Source organism: Etheostoma cragini, chromosome 16 (genome assembly GCF_013103735.1).
Source record: "Etheostoma cragini isolate CJK2018 chromosome 16, CSU_Ecrag_1.0, whole genome shotgun sequence".
Lineage (NCBI taxonomy): Eukaryota > Metazoa > Chordata > Actinopteri > Perciformes > Percidae > Etheostoma > Etheostoma cragini.
Genome location: NC_048422.1, coordinates 8,672,931 through 8,687,026, shown reverse-complemented (window position 1 = coordinate 8,687,026; position 14,096 = coordinate 8,672,931). Strand labels below are relative to the sequence as shown.

General features: G+C 35.2%; 1 protein-coding gene across 3 annotated transcripts; it reads left to right on the top strand.

The window, feature by feature from the left end:
- The first annotated feature begins 4,620 nt into the window (after window positions 1-4,620).
- On the top strand, window positions 4,621-9,367 carry tmem267 (transmembrane protein 267). Of its 3 annotated transcripts, none has more exons than XM_034895827.1 (3): window positions 4,621-4,723; window positions 6,634-7,098; window positions 7,984-9,367. In XM_034895827.1, exons 2-3 carry the CDS (start codon window positions 6,691-6,693, stop codon window positions 8,317-8,319), a joined length of 744 nt encoding a protein of 247 aa, XP_034751718.1. In that variant the 5' UTR covers window positions 4,621-4,723; window positions 6,634-6,690; the 3' UTR covers window positions 8,320-9,367. The 3 variants fall into 3 exon arrangements, with proteins under 3 accessions (XP_034751718.1, XP_034751719.1, XP_034751720.1); XM_034895828.1 differs by having other exon boundaries at window positions 4,699-4,717; XM_034895829.1 differs by lacking the exon at window positions 4,621-4,723 and adding an exon at window positions 4,786-4,971.
- The last annotated feature ends 4,729 nt before the right edge of the window (window positions 9,368-14,096 follow it).

Below are 14,096 nucleotides of genomic sequence, written 5' to 3'. Positions count from 1 at the left end.
TATATAGTTATACTGTATATATACATATATGTGTGTGTGTGTTTTAACATTCCTGTCTCTGTCTGTTTATCACACAGTGTTTCAACTTCCTTTTTAAGTGCTACTTATTCAAAGTACCTTCCCTTGTCTGAACAGTATTTCACCAGTTTATATTTCATACAGATTTGAATCCACATATACAGTATTTGAAAAACATCAAGCTAGTTCAACATGATGCAATACAGTACCACGCCACCACAAGGGGTGACCACAGTAATGAACATACAGTCAGTATTGTATAAAGTACCTGAAAGCAGTACTTACAGTCAGTATTGTATAAAGTACCTGAAAGCAGTATTTGAGTAAAAGTACAAGTATCTTTCCAGAAAATTAGTTTGGTAGGAGTTAAGTTCCCCTTTTAGAATATAACTTGAGTACAAGTCTCTGGTATTTAATGTAATTAAAAGTAACATTATGATACTAAATGTACTTAATTATATGAAGTAAAAAGTAAAAGTAAAAAAATTTGAAAAAATGGATTATAAATTGTATTGTGGCTTCCTTATAGTAAAGCATACTATTCAGGGTTTTCACAGCTTCTTGAACATCCAATTTAAAGTCTGACATCAACAAAGCAAAAAACTAAAAAAATGTGTTCACTTCAACGTTTGAAAACATTTCTTGTAAGTAACAATTAGCAAAGATCCTTAGGGGAAATGTAGTGGAGTAAAAGTATTCATGATATTTAGGATATGTAATGGATTAAAAGGGCAAGTTTCCAGAAATATAAATAACAAAGTAAAGTACAGATACGTTTAAATTAGGTAGCGTAACAAAGTATTTGTACTTTGTAACATTACAGCACTGCATGTAGTAATTCAATTCAATTTTATTAATAGTATCTTTACAAGAGACAACACCTCTCAAAACGTTTTAAGAAAATCTGGCAATTATAAGCTTCATATAGGTGGAATATGTGGCTGTGGTGTTGTACCGGATTGCTTTAGATTGTAGAATTACCTAATAAAGTGTAAAAATAGCCTCCATTATTTTTTTTAACAAATTCCACACAAAAAAAACCCAAACACTGTAATGAATGCTCATACAAACTAATTTTTCAATTCTTGCAACTTTAATTTTCTTAATTCAACTCTAATTTAGCTCTATGTTTACACCGTCAAATTAAAACTTGTTTACTTTATTCATTTATTCATTTAACACAATTGGAGTAAAACTGAAAAAGAATGCTGCTTTTGGCCACTGAACGGCAGCAGAGATAACCTCTTTCAAAATGCGCTGTCCATGGTGCTGAAACATTCAAACACGTTCTCTAGCTCTGTGCTTCTATTCATGGTGCAGAATCATCCAGAAACATGGCTTATCCAACTTCTCTGATATCATTTCTCCTCTGTCCCTATGTGACCCGCAAATCAATTTACCCTTGTATGGTATTTGGGTCAAATTGACCCATTTCAAATTTTTACAAGAAGACAACTGATACAAGTTACATTTGTTCTACTTGAAAATAACATGTTTTCCTGACTCAATTAAGAACATTACACTGGATATGACAACTTATGTTTTTATATATATTGGATTTTTAACATTAATTATAACCTTATGACAAAAAACAAATTACACTTCCATTTTTAATTGTGTGCTAGTAGAGACTGATTGCATTCCCTAACATATACTGTAGGTTATGAGATAAAGACAATATTTGTAAATAGATTATGAAGTAAAGCTTTATTTCAGAATTGTTTTTAAAACCCCAAAAAGGTCCCGGGTCAATTTGACCCAAGGGATGCGAGAGGGTCCCAAAAGTGAAGACAACCCAAGGGTTAAGTCCACCATCATGATGGACTGTCCAGTTCCTTTGCTAGGTGCAAAAGAGATAGGTGTAGCAACAGAGATGGCAAACTCACTGCCCAAACTCAAGTAAAAGTAACAAAGTACAGGCTTGGAAATTTACTTAAAGTATAAAAGTAAAAGTAAAATTTTCTCATGAAAAGCTACCTGGACCAAATATATTTCTAGAGTGCAGGCTGAGAAACTTCAGTGGACGTGGAAAAAAGGCACTTTAAATGCCATTGCCTGTATTTTAAATGGATGTCTGCCAATTGGCTTAAAACATTCCACTGAGATATACGGGACTCCAGGTTAATAAGATTCTGACTGGGCAGCAAGATATGAATCCAATTGTGATTCTGTGAGAATTCACAGATCCATATTCTCTTTTTTTAATCTTGATTTAACATTTAAATGAATCTACATGTATGTGTGTGTGCTCAAATATGGCTTCTGGAAAGAAAATAAAGGACAAAATATGAATTACTAAACAGACTTTAATTAAAATGTTCCCCGTACTTTTAGAGTTATGCAGCACATTGGCCAGGAGTCATTCTTGATGCCTGCTGTCTCAAACAGATCTCAGATAAGGCCGATGATGATTGGGAATGTCTTGGGGATCTCCGTTTTCCTCATTTTCAATCCTGTCTCCGTCCATGCTACCATGTGCTAACGTTAGCGCCAAAAAGGCACAATGATTTGCCGCTAATGAATGCCGCTAAACTTGTCGAGTTGTCTTGTTGTTTCCGTGCGTCCAATTAAATTGAATTTGGTATTGAGGATGCGAAAAATAATAACGGTAACTCTACTGAAATTATTTGAACTAAAGTAACAAGCCAATTTTGTTAAATGTAATGATTAGAAAGTATCGATATTTGTGTTAAAATCTAAGGAGTAAAAGTCAAAAAATAAGTAGTAAAGTAAAAATACCTGAAAAATCTCCTTGAGTACAGTACCAAAGTATTTGTACTTTGTTACTTCCCATCTCTGTGTAACAGTATGTCACATTAGCAACCATTTGTTAGTGAGTGTTGACACTCTGCTTGTCCAGGTGCTAACAATCCTGATGTTTGCCTTTGAAATCCACAAATCACAGGACTGTCCCACCAGTTGCTTGTCAGCCTTAGACACAACAGTGCACGTATCGTAACTGACATCGATAAAGTGGAATTGTAAGTCAGGGCCGCACAATGAGAGTTCATGTCATGACTGATGTTGCAATTGACCACAATTACTGCTCGAGCGTTGGTGTCCGAGATGTTACTCACTGCAGAATTCTGCAGGTTCATTCTCCAAATTGTTGTGATTCTTGTGATTGCATTTGTCTTAATCGTAACTCTTTCCAAGAACTGAGGCTTATTTTCCTTAAACAGATGCTTTCAAAACACATTTAGACCATTAAACAAAATCAAGCAAAATACGCAAGCTTGGTGAGTCACTGTGTCAAAGACTTTCTGGATTTGAAAAAGCATTTTAAGTATATTATTAGGCTTTTAGCATCAGGTTTCTCTGGAAAGAAGACATGCAGACAAAATACCAAGCAACTGTGGACACTTTACCTCCATACAAAACACAGAAATTGAAAAAACAAACAAGAAAATGTTAGGCCTGCTGCTGTGGCCGCTGCTAAGTAGCTCTCTGTCTCTGCTCTCCCCGTAATAAGTATCATGAGTAATAAGACAGTTAACTTAACAAAGATTCACCCAAGTGTGAAAAAAAGAAAGAAACAGTCACAAAAATCACCTTAATTGCAGGAAGGAAGTCTGGTGTGTGGGAGTCAAGGTTCCAGCTGCAGCTCATCTACACCACCTCTGCTTCAACTACCCATCAACCAACCACTCTTCGTCAGATCCTAGTCGAGATGACCACGTTGGTCTTGCTGCTGACGCTACCTGTTTGGATCTAGCTCTTGTGTTTTTTCCTTGTCCTGATTGTTGCCCTGATTGTCTTTCTAACACAGTTCTTGGAGCCTGACTCCTGCTGCCACTTCACTACTGGACACGGACACTTGGACATTATGGTACCCTTCCCGCTCTGTACCTTGGATCTGAAATCCGTTGGATTTGGACTTTGCTTATTCCCTGTTGCATTCTGGAACTTGGACATTTGCAATAAACTCATTTGGCTCTGCGTTGTTGTCTGCACTTGGGTTCAACTGAAGTTTCACATGTAACAGCAAACATGAAGCTAAGTGGTACTTCAGTAGTCACTAAGTCACTTAACAGACACACAAAGGTTAAATGGAGAAAGACTGAATTTTTTATTTTAACATCTGCTGAGGACGTCATTTAAAATAGAAGAACCAGTCTCATTCAAAACATCCAATTAAAGGGGATTCAACAGATCTTGGTCTTTTTTAATAGATACATTATTACATTTGGATTGTAACTGAGTGGTGAAATTTAAATGTCTCGCCTTGTGAGTTTCAGAATTTGAACTGACACACCTATTTAGAAACCCTGCACTCTGGAGGTTGGCCTAATTTGAAATAAGGGAGACATTATCGACCAGTTAGGCTTTAATACTGGAATAATTCTGCCTGTCATATTCATTGTAGATGTTGGTACTGTTTAACAGTTTTGACCATGGAGTGTTAAGGTAGACTACTATGAGTGGTTTAGGGAACGTTATAACCAGGAGGGAACGTTCCCTAAACGTTAGTTTTTGGTTTGGTTCGAACTAACCTTAAGAGAACCAAAAACTAACGTTCCCTAACGTTCCCTAAACGTTCTGTGTTAGTGGGGTATAAGCTTCTCCAACGAAAGGACTGATTTGATCTGGCTGTTCCACCTATGACCTTTAGGTGGCAGCTAAGCGCCGCCGACGACCATCACACTCCCACAATACAACCAAGAAGAAGGGCAAGCAAGCACCAATGCAGGGCAATGGGGTATCGGTAAGTATCTTTATTTTCATCAACCGGTCTATCAAAAATGACTCAAAAGACATATGATTTAGCCAGTTTATAATTGAATTACACATTTAATTGCAAACAAAGAGTGCCATGGTGTGTAATCCATTGCACTTATTGCTAAGCTAATCGTGACAGCTGCTGTCCGCCTACACAAAGCAGCATCTCCCCTGTCACTGTTAGCCAGTTAGCTCTTAGCTAGCTGTCAGCGGCAAAGATGTTATTGTAGCGAGGTAAGATAAGGTTATCCAAAATGTAAATAGTCTAATGTTGACTGTCAGACGGATATAACGTGAAGTGACGTTTAACGTAACAGACAACCTGGTGACAAGCTTATGAAAATGTCATACTATAGGGGCATAAGGGAAAAAAAATATCAAAGCTAGACTGTTACATCAGCAACCTGTTACTGGTCTAACAGATAAATAGACTGTTCAGATAGACTCCCAATTATAATCAAGTCTGTCCTAGAGCTGGGCAATATATCGATATGATACTGATATCGTTAAACGAGACTAGATAGATCTTGGATATTTTAATATCGTGTGACATAAGTGTTGTGTTTTCCTGGTTTTAAAGGCTGCATAACAGTAAAGTGAAATTTACATTCACATTGATGTCAATGTGAACTTCTGACTGTTCTAGCTGTTCTGTTATTAGCCTTTACCCACTTAGTCATTATATCCACATTACTGATGCCTATTTATCAAAAATGTCACTGTGGAAAAATTTTGTGAAGCACCAGTTGTCAACACTCCAATATCGTTGCCGTGTCGATATCAACGTTTTTGGCCAAAAATATTGTGATATTTGATTTTCTCCATATCACCCAGCCCTAGTCTGTCCTACTTTTCAGTCAGTTGCATCAGAGACAGAGGCCTATTTTCATATTCCCCCTGGGTTCAAAAGACAAGACATGAATAGTGGTTTCTCATTGTTTTTTTCATTTAAATGGTGTCTCAGGCTTTTTAACTTTAACAGGTTTTTGAAATGTGTATTTTAATGTGGTGCTGCAGTGCTTCAGGGAAATCTAGCTGATGTACATGTTTTACTTGTTCATTTCGATCAACGAGACTACATGAACAGTGGTACAGTTGTAAAGTTGAACCTTCTTTAGTAAATGTCATACCTTGTGCTTTTTATTATTGTGGAGGGTTAAGCCTCACTGTCATGGCTGTAATGCTCAGCTTGTGATCAAATAGTTAAAACCGTACATAACATCTTGCATACATTATTTGTACCAAGCAGAGTTATTATAATGGAGAGGTTTTATTCATATAATCCTTAGCAACCTGCTTTTTTACAGACTATAGTATTAACTCATTAGGACTGTGCAAAAAAAATCGATTCACTTACATGAATCAATTCAAGCTCTACTGATTTAAAATCTATTCATATTTTTGAGTAATTTTTATTTTTTTAGCTTAGTGATGACGTGTATACTGTCACATGGGAAAAGTAAACACATGTACATGCTGTGAATTGTTTTTTTAATTGAAAATTGTTTTTAAATCAAAAATGGATTTTTAATCAAATCACGACAATTTCTATATCATGCATTCCTATAACTCATGAACATCACTGTGCTGTGTGTTGTCTTTATTGTTCTCAGTGTGTCACGTATATTTGTTAGACATTCCTCATTTCATTCATCCATTCATTCATTGAATGATATCAAAACAATACGTATTTCTTTCTTAAAATGAGGTGTTTAAGTCGTAGGTACTGTACTGTGGTAGACTCAAACAGAACACAGATACAGATGTTATACAGATGTTGACATCTTACTTTATGATAAAGAACAGCTTGTTTACCTGGAATGTATTATTTGCATATAAGTTGTTATTGAATAACAAAAAGTAATCCCTCTCCTTCTCCCTTCCTTTCTCCTCCAGTCTACCTGACTCTTGCTGACCTTCAGTGGCGATTGGCCCCCTCAGCCATCTGTCGACATGCAAGGATTCTACTCCAAGCTGGACTCCTCCCCCGCCTCGTCCCCGTTATTGGGGGTGGGCCTCGGGGGAGAAGGTGCTCCACCACCTCTCAGCCTGGCTGTGGAGACGGAGAAAGCTCAGGCTCTTCTACAGACATTCAGCTCCGCCTCTCTGCTGGCGTCTGCAGGACTCGGGATGTTCTGTGTGGTGGCGGACCACGCCCTCCAGCTGTCTGTCATCCAGAACCACCTGTGGCTGCGCGCCACCTTGGACAACGGAACACATGGATTGGTGGGGCTGTGGTCATGGGCAATTGTTATCGGACTAAGGAAAAAGAGTGATCTGTATGAGGTGCTGCTTGCCTGTCTTCTGGCATCAATCATAGACCTGGACCACTTCTACATGGCTGGATCCCTGTCACTCAAGGTAAGAACTGAACCCTAATGCTGTTCAGTCCTGCTTTGTAATGGGTAAAGAGACAGTCAGTGTTTGCCCTTTATTAAATATTGTGTAATGATGTGTTTGTCTAGCACCATCCATCTTTAATCGTAGGAGTATTTCATATTTACACTAAACAAGCGTTTTGTTTGGCTTGGCTTAAGATATCATTTCCCCTGAAAGCAGCCCAAGGATAAGAAAACAATACCAGAGTGTGTAGATAAAATGTAAATTTAAAAAGTCCAGGATTTGCTGGGCTCTCCTCAGTGACCATAGATTATTTAAATGACTTTTCTTTTGGAGTAAGAATTATTGTCAACCAATTTCTTCTTGAGATATTATCAAAGGACAGTTAGAAAAGCTACATACCTGCAGAGGAAACGCTGTACCTGGCATGCCGTCTTGCAGATTTGGACCACTTTTACATTCTGTGTTCACCTAACACATTTTAATTGACCTTGTGATCACATTCGTTTCATATCAAAGAACATCTGATTGAGGGATAGACAACATTTTACAGAGCAGTCATTATGTGTATAGCTCTTTCTATATTCAACTTTGCACAAAACTTTGACTGCTGAATTAATATTTGGAAGAACTGAGCTGAATAATTTACAGTCCAATGAGGGAAACCCTTTTTGAAAGATAGCCGGTAGAAAGTGATTACATGGGAAATTGTGTTTTGAGCAGTGCCTTTTAAAAAATCTGGCAGAAATCAAGCAAATTGCTTATCAGTAGTAAGATGTGATGGATTATTCGTTAGCAAATGGCTTGCAGTAATTCTATTTGTAGATTGTGTAATGATATTATTTCACTATCAATTTGAATATTATTTATCTTGCAAAAATACTTCCCTCTCTTACTTTCTTCCAGGCTGCCGTCTCGCTCCCTCAGCGTCCTCCTCTACACTGTTCCTCTCTCATCCCCATCATCTGTCTCTCCCTCCGCTTCCTCATGTGGATCGGGCGCCTCAAAGATGCTTGGTGCTCCTTGCCGTGGATGATTTTCATTTCCATGGCGACCCACCACATCCGGGATGCTGTGCGCCGCGGTTTGTGGGTGTGCCCATTCGGCAACACGGCGCCGCTCCCTTACTGGCTGTACGTCAGCACCACGGCAACGCTTCCTCACCTGTGTTCAGTGCTCATGTATCTGACGGGAACCAGGGACGTGATCTCCACCAAACACGGGGTGGCCATAGATGTTTAGAAGTCACGACTTACCAACAACATCTAATGCTGATCTGGTATCAATCGCCTCTGGGCAAAAATGTTCTTCGCTGTTTCAAACAACTTTAAGATGCTTGAATTACTGGAGAAAACCTTTCTGGCACTAGTCTCGAATGGCACTTAAAAGATGATGTTGAAAGATTAATTTGAAACATGTTTTTTTGGCGTAGTTGGAGAGAAATGTCGGCTAAGAATCCTTTTTTCCAGCCACAAGGATGAGGAAACTGTCAATACATAATAACGGGAAAAAAACCACAACATACAATTTGGATTTCCATCTGTAAAATGAAAACATTCTTAAAAGGGATGTTCCGGTGTGAGTTACAATAATGGATTTGTTTTGGACATTTTTCAAAATCCTGTTCACGTACAGTAGCTGCACAGTAATGCTTATCTTTAGTATCTGTTTTAAGTGTTTGTGGAGTGACCCTTTAAAGCTTTGACATATCGTTTTGCAGAGGCTTGCGTGCTATCAGTTCATCGGCCTAAGCCCCGATAAGGGGCCGAGTCTTCATCCCCCTTTCTTGGCCCCTGAACTCTATATCACTAAATCCGTCCTAAAAAGGACCACTCAAGGAAAAGTCGACCAAAGCTCCGCCCCAGGCTGTACGACCCTAACAGTTATTGTTATCAGGGTCACTTTCACCCTCAGTGCATCCCACAATATGCTACCACTGTTATTTCACTGGCCATTTAAAATAGTGACATTTCATGTGTCGGGATTTCTAAATCGGCAACATTCCAATGACAGATCCACCATTAATCACCACAAAACACAAATTATCTTTGTCTGTTAACACCTGTGCTATCAAGCTGCCACCTCTTTGCCACTTTAACAGATTCTGCTGCTTGAATGAGCCTTATTGTGAAGCCACTTTTCGCAAATGAGCGGTTTCAGTGCCAACCAAGTCAGCCGTGGTTATGGAACAGGATTTGGTTGCTATGTTACCTGGCAATAGTTCTCGTTTGTTTCTAAAATTTGCAACATCTAGACATTGTTACTGGCGTTGTTGGATATAGCTGAAAAACTTGTTAAATTGAAAAGGTTGTTCTAAGTCAACCTGGGGATTGAGAAGTATTCCACTTTTAAGAGACTTAAGATTGTCAGCTAGTCTTCTGACTTCCTTACTGTACCAATGCCAGAACGTATGTCGTTTTTACATTTTCAAACAAGAAAGTCCACTTTAGCATCATTTATGACATGTTGCGGCACAAGCTAAGAATGATGAACTTGCGGATGATTTTTAACTCTACTGTCAGTGTGATAAGTGGATGGTGTCTCACATGACCTCTCTATTTTACATTATTTGGAGAGATTCTGGATAAGTATTTCTGAATAATTCAAGGGAATTATTTATTTGTGTGTCCATTGCCAATAATATCGTCAATTTACAGAAATCTAAAAATGAAAAAAAAAAAGTTTAATACTTCATTAACTCGATGTAGATTGTTCCACTGCAGTGTTTGATATGTTACTCTAACTGCATACTACATACTGAAGTAGTTCCCACTTGGCTTTTCAGTGCTTGAACCATGATAGCACATAGTGTTTATGTGAACTATTTATCACACATTAATATCATCCTCCACTTAGACTAGAACATTGAGAAGGCATTAGACTGTTTTAGATGTAGACCGGTCAAACACATGTATTGATTAAGTTAACAGTATTGTTTACTATATTATACATGATGCATAATAATCTGTGGTAAAAATTGGATATAATAGGTTTTAGAGACATTCTTGTTATTTGAAGGTATTTGCTTTTAGTATAAAAGGGATGGTGGACCCCTCCAGACTAACAGTCTGCTTCTATCTGGAATTGAGACATATTTTAGTTTTTGCTGAAAAACATAATTCCAGTATTCTTAAATAATGGCCCCAAAGAAATATTTGAATTTCCATCTGAGGTTTTTTTCTTGAAGGAGCTGCTGATGATTGTAAGGTTGCAGTTAGGCTTGCTGTCCACTAGGTGGCCTCACTGAGCTGTATGGATTTACAATTTGTCTAATCCGGTCCTAAAGTATGAGATGTAATGGAAGTGAAAATGTAGTTTTAGTTTTGGTACGGTCTTTATGTTTTCTTTTATCTGCTGCAATTGCACTAACATCTGTGATTTAACTTAGGAGTTTGACTAATCTGGTCCTCCTGATGTATGAGATGTTATGGAAGTGAAAATGTATTTTTTGGTTTGGTACGGTCTTTATGTTTTCTTTTATCCGCTGCAATTGCACTACTGTGTTTTCATTTAGGAAATATTTCCCTTTTCTTGATTGGAAACTATATTGGACTCCACACTATACCTACTTAACTAAAAGTAAGTTTTAGGAAGAAACGGTGACACAACGGCTGCCATCCCATTTTAATTATCATTACAAGTTACCATTTTGAGTGAAACGTAATGTCTTACGGCTGCTTCTGTTTACAATGTGACCTTCATTTATGCAATATTATGTTGAATTTTGCCCATTTTGTTTCTTTTGTTTAAATTATGTTTTGTATTTCATGAATGTTTTTTATGTTTTGATTTCAATAGTAATAAAGTATAGATAGCAACAATATAGTTTTGTTTTGTTGGTTTATCTCAATAAAATATAATAAGTGTTTGTGCATTAATACATGCTGTAAACTAGAATAATCCATTAAAGGGCACATTATGAAAATCATTCAGTGGTTGTGCACATACATTTGGGTATCTAACTATAGGTATCTATCTCACATAAAATGACAAGGATGTTTGTGGATTGGTACGCACTAGCATACCAATCCACAAACAGCCAGTCATTTTACTGTATGTGTACTGCCTGAATCGGAAAACATGAGATTCAACAAGTTATTCAGATTGACTTTTTTCTACATACCTCTCAGTTGAAAGAAACGTGCGGGTTAGTGATTTATATGTTGGTTAGAAAACGTATTATGATCAAATATAACACCAAGATTTCGGAGTTTGGAATGTGAAGCTGAAGAAAGGGGCCCCCAAAAGCTGAACAACCTTGGAGGCTGTGGTATCCGGAGCAACAAGAAGGACTTTGGTTTTATCTCCTTAAGCTTCAAGAAATGTTCGCCATCCAGTCCTTAATGGAACACAAACATGTCTCTTCTGGATTAAAAGAAACACACTATGACTATTTTTTTCTTTTTTTTTATATACTATACCATGACTTCTTTTTTTATACCTTTTTTCAACGTACTATACAAGAAATTTGTATCACTTTTTATTTTTGCAACATGCCATACTATTGGTTATTCGCCATACTATCATGTGACTTTTAAGTAGTAATAGTATAGTTGGTATACAATGATTTTTTCAATTTTTCCACATACAATACTATGACTATCACCATTTTTCAACGTACTATACTATTGCTTTTTTGTAAATACTATACTATGACTATTTTTTATCAGCTTTTTCAACATACTTCACTACATTTTTTTCTCACTTTTTTCAACATAGTATACTATGACTTTTTTCTCAAGTCTTCAACATACTGTATACTATTACTTTTTTTATCATTTTATTCGACATACTATACCATTACTTTTTTATCACTTTTTTTTGGCATACCATGCTATGACATTTTCCTCACGTTTTCAACATACTATATAATATGATTTTTTTATGCTCTGACTTTTTTTGAAATACTTTACTATGATTTTGTATCACTTTTTTTCGGCATACAGGCATAATGACTTTTTTTGACTTAATATACTATGAGTTTTTAATCACTTTTTTCAACAAACATTTGTATCACTTGTTTTCAAAAAAGAATACTATTGCTTTTTCGACATACTATACTATGACTTTTTATCAGTTTTTCAACATGCAATACTACTGCATTTTTGGACATACCATATTATGACTTTTTCTACATACTTTACTGTGACTTTTTGTTACTTTTTTCAACGTACTATCCTATGACTTGTATCACTTTTTCTACACACTATATACTATGACTTTTTATCCGTTTTTTCAACATGCTATACTATTGCATTTTTTGACATGACATCACTTTTTTCCACATACTGTATTGTTACGTTTTATCACCTTTTTCAACATATGACTTTTTTCTAACTTTTTCCACAGACTATACTATGACTTTTTTGACATACTATAATATGACTTTTTGTCACTTTTTTTCAACATACTAAACTATGACTACTTTTTTCGAGATACTATACTACAACTTTTGAAACAGATTTTCTACTTACTACTTTCTACTTAATTAATAACATTTTTATAAATTTTTTTGATATACTGTACTATGACTTTTTTCCATGTAGTATAAGATGACTTTATATAATTTTTTTGAAATACTAAACTATGACTTGTTGATAATTCTTTTTAACATAGAATAGTATTACATTTTTTGACTTACTATACTATGACTTTTTTAGCATTTTTTTCAACATACTATACTATGCTTTTCTTCCACGTAATATACAGTGACATTTTATCATTTTTTACAATATGCTATACTATTGCAATTTTTTACTTTGACTTATTGTTACTTTTTTGACATACTATACTACGATTTTTGATCAGTTTTTTCGACATACTAAACTATTGCATTTCTTGACATACTGTACTATTAGTGTTTTATCACTTTTTGCACGTACTATACTATGACTTTTTTCAAAATATAATTCTATTGATTTATTTGACATACTATAGTACTGTTTTTCCCATGTCCTATACTATGATTTGTTATCATTTTTTTCAACATTCTATGTTATGACTTTTTTGACATACACTGTTATAACTTTTTTTATCACTTTTTTTCAACATACTATACTGTGACTTTTTTACAACTCTTTTCAACATAGATTTCTATTTTTTTTTTCTCGACATATCATACTATGACGTTTTTTTATAAATTCTTTACAAATACTATACTATGACTTTTTCATCAATGTTTTAGACATACTATACTATTGCATTTGATAGTATAGTATGATTTTTTTAAATTCTTTTTTCAACATACTAGACCATGACTTTTTTATAACTCTTATTAACATAGAATATTATTACTCTTTTCGAAATGCTATACTATGACTTTTTTATCCCTTTTTTCAGCATACTGTACTATTGCTTTTCTTCCACGTACTATACTATGACTTTTTATCAGTTTTTTCAATATGTTATACTATTGCAATTTTTGACATACTATACTGTGACATTTTTTGACATACTTTACTTTGACTTTTTGTTACTTTTTTGACATACTATAATACATAATACATACATTTTTGTTACATTCTGTCACACTTTTTCCACATACTATACCATATCTTTTTTATACATTTTTTTGACATACTATATTATGACTTTTTTCCATGTACTATACAGTGACTTTTTTTGACATACTTTACTTTGACTTTTCGTTACTTTTTTCGAGATACTATACTACAACTTTTGAAACACATTTTCTACTTACTATACTATATCATTTTAAAAAAAAATTTTGATATACTGTACTATGACTTTTTTCCATGTAGTATAAGATGACTTTTTATAATTTTTTTGAAATACTATAATATGACTTTTTTACATGTACTATACTATGACGTTTTTCCCATGACATATTATAATATGACTTTTTTATCCCTTTTTTCAACATACCACACAATTGCTTTTCTTCCATATGCTATACTATGAATTTGTATCGCTTTTTTTTAAATATGCTTTACTGTTGTATTTTTCGACATACTATACTATGACTTTTTTTTAACATACTATACTTTTACTTTTTGTTA

Bases quoted from the DNA above. Each gene is read 5' to 3' on its own strand.
- tmem267 (XM_034895827.1), top strand. From the start codon at position 6,691: ATGCAAGGATTCTACTCCAAGCTGGACTCCTCCCCCGCCTCGTCCCCG. The intron at 7,099-7,983 runs GTAAGAACTGAA...ACTTTCTTCCAG, and splicing joins CTGGATCCCTGTCACTCAAG to GCTGCCGTCTCGCTCCCTCA.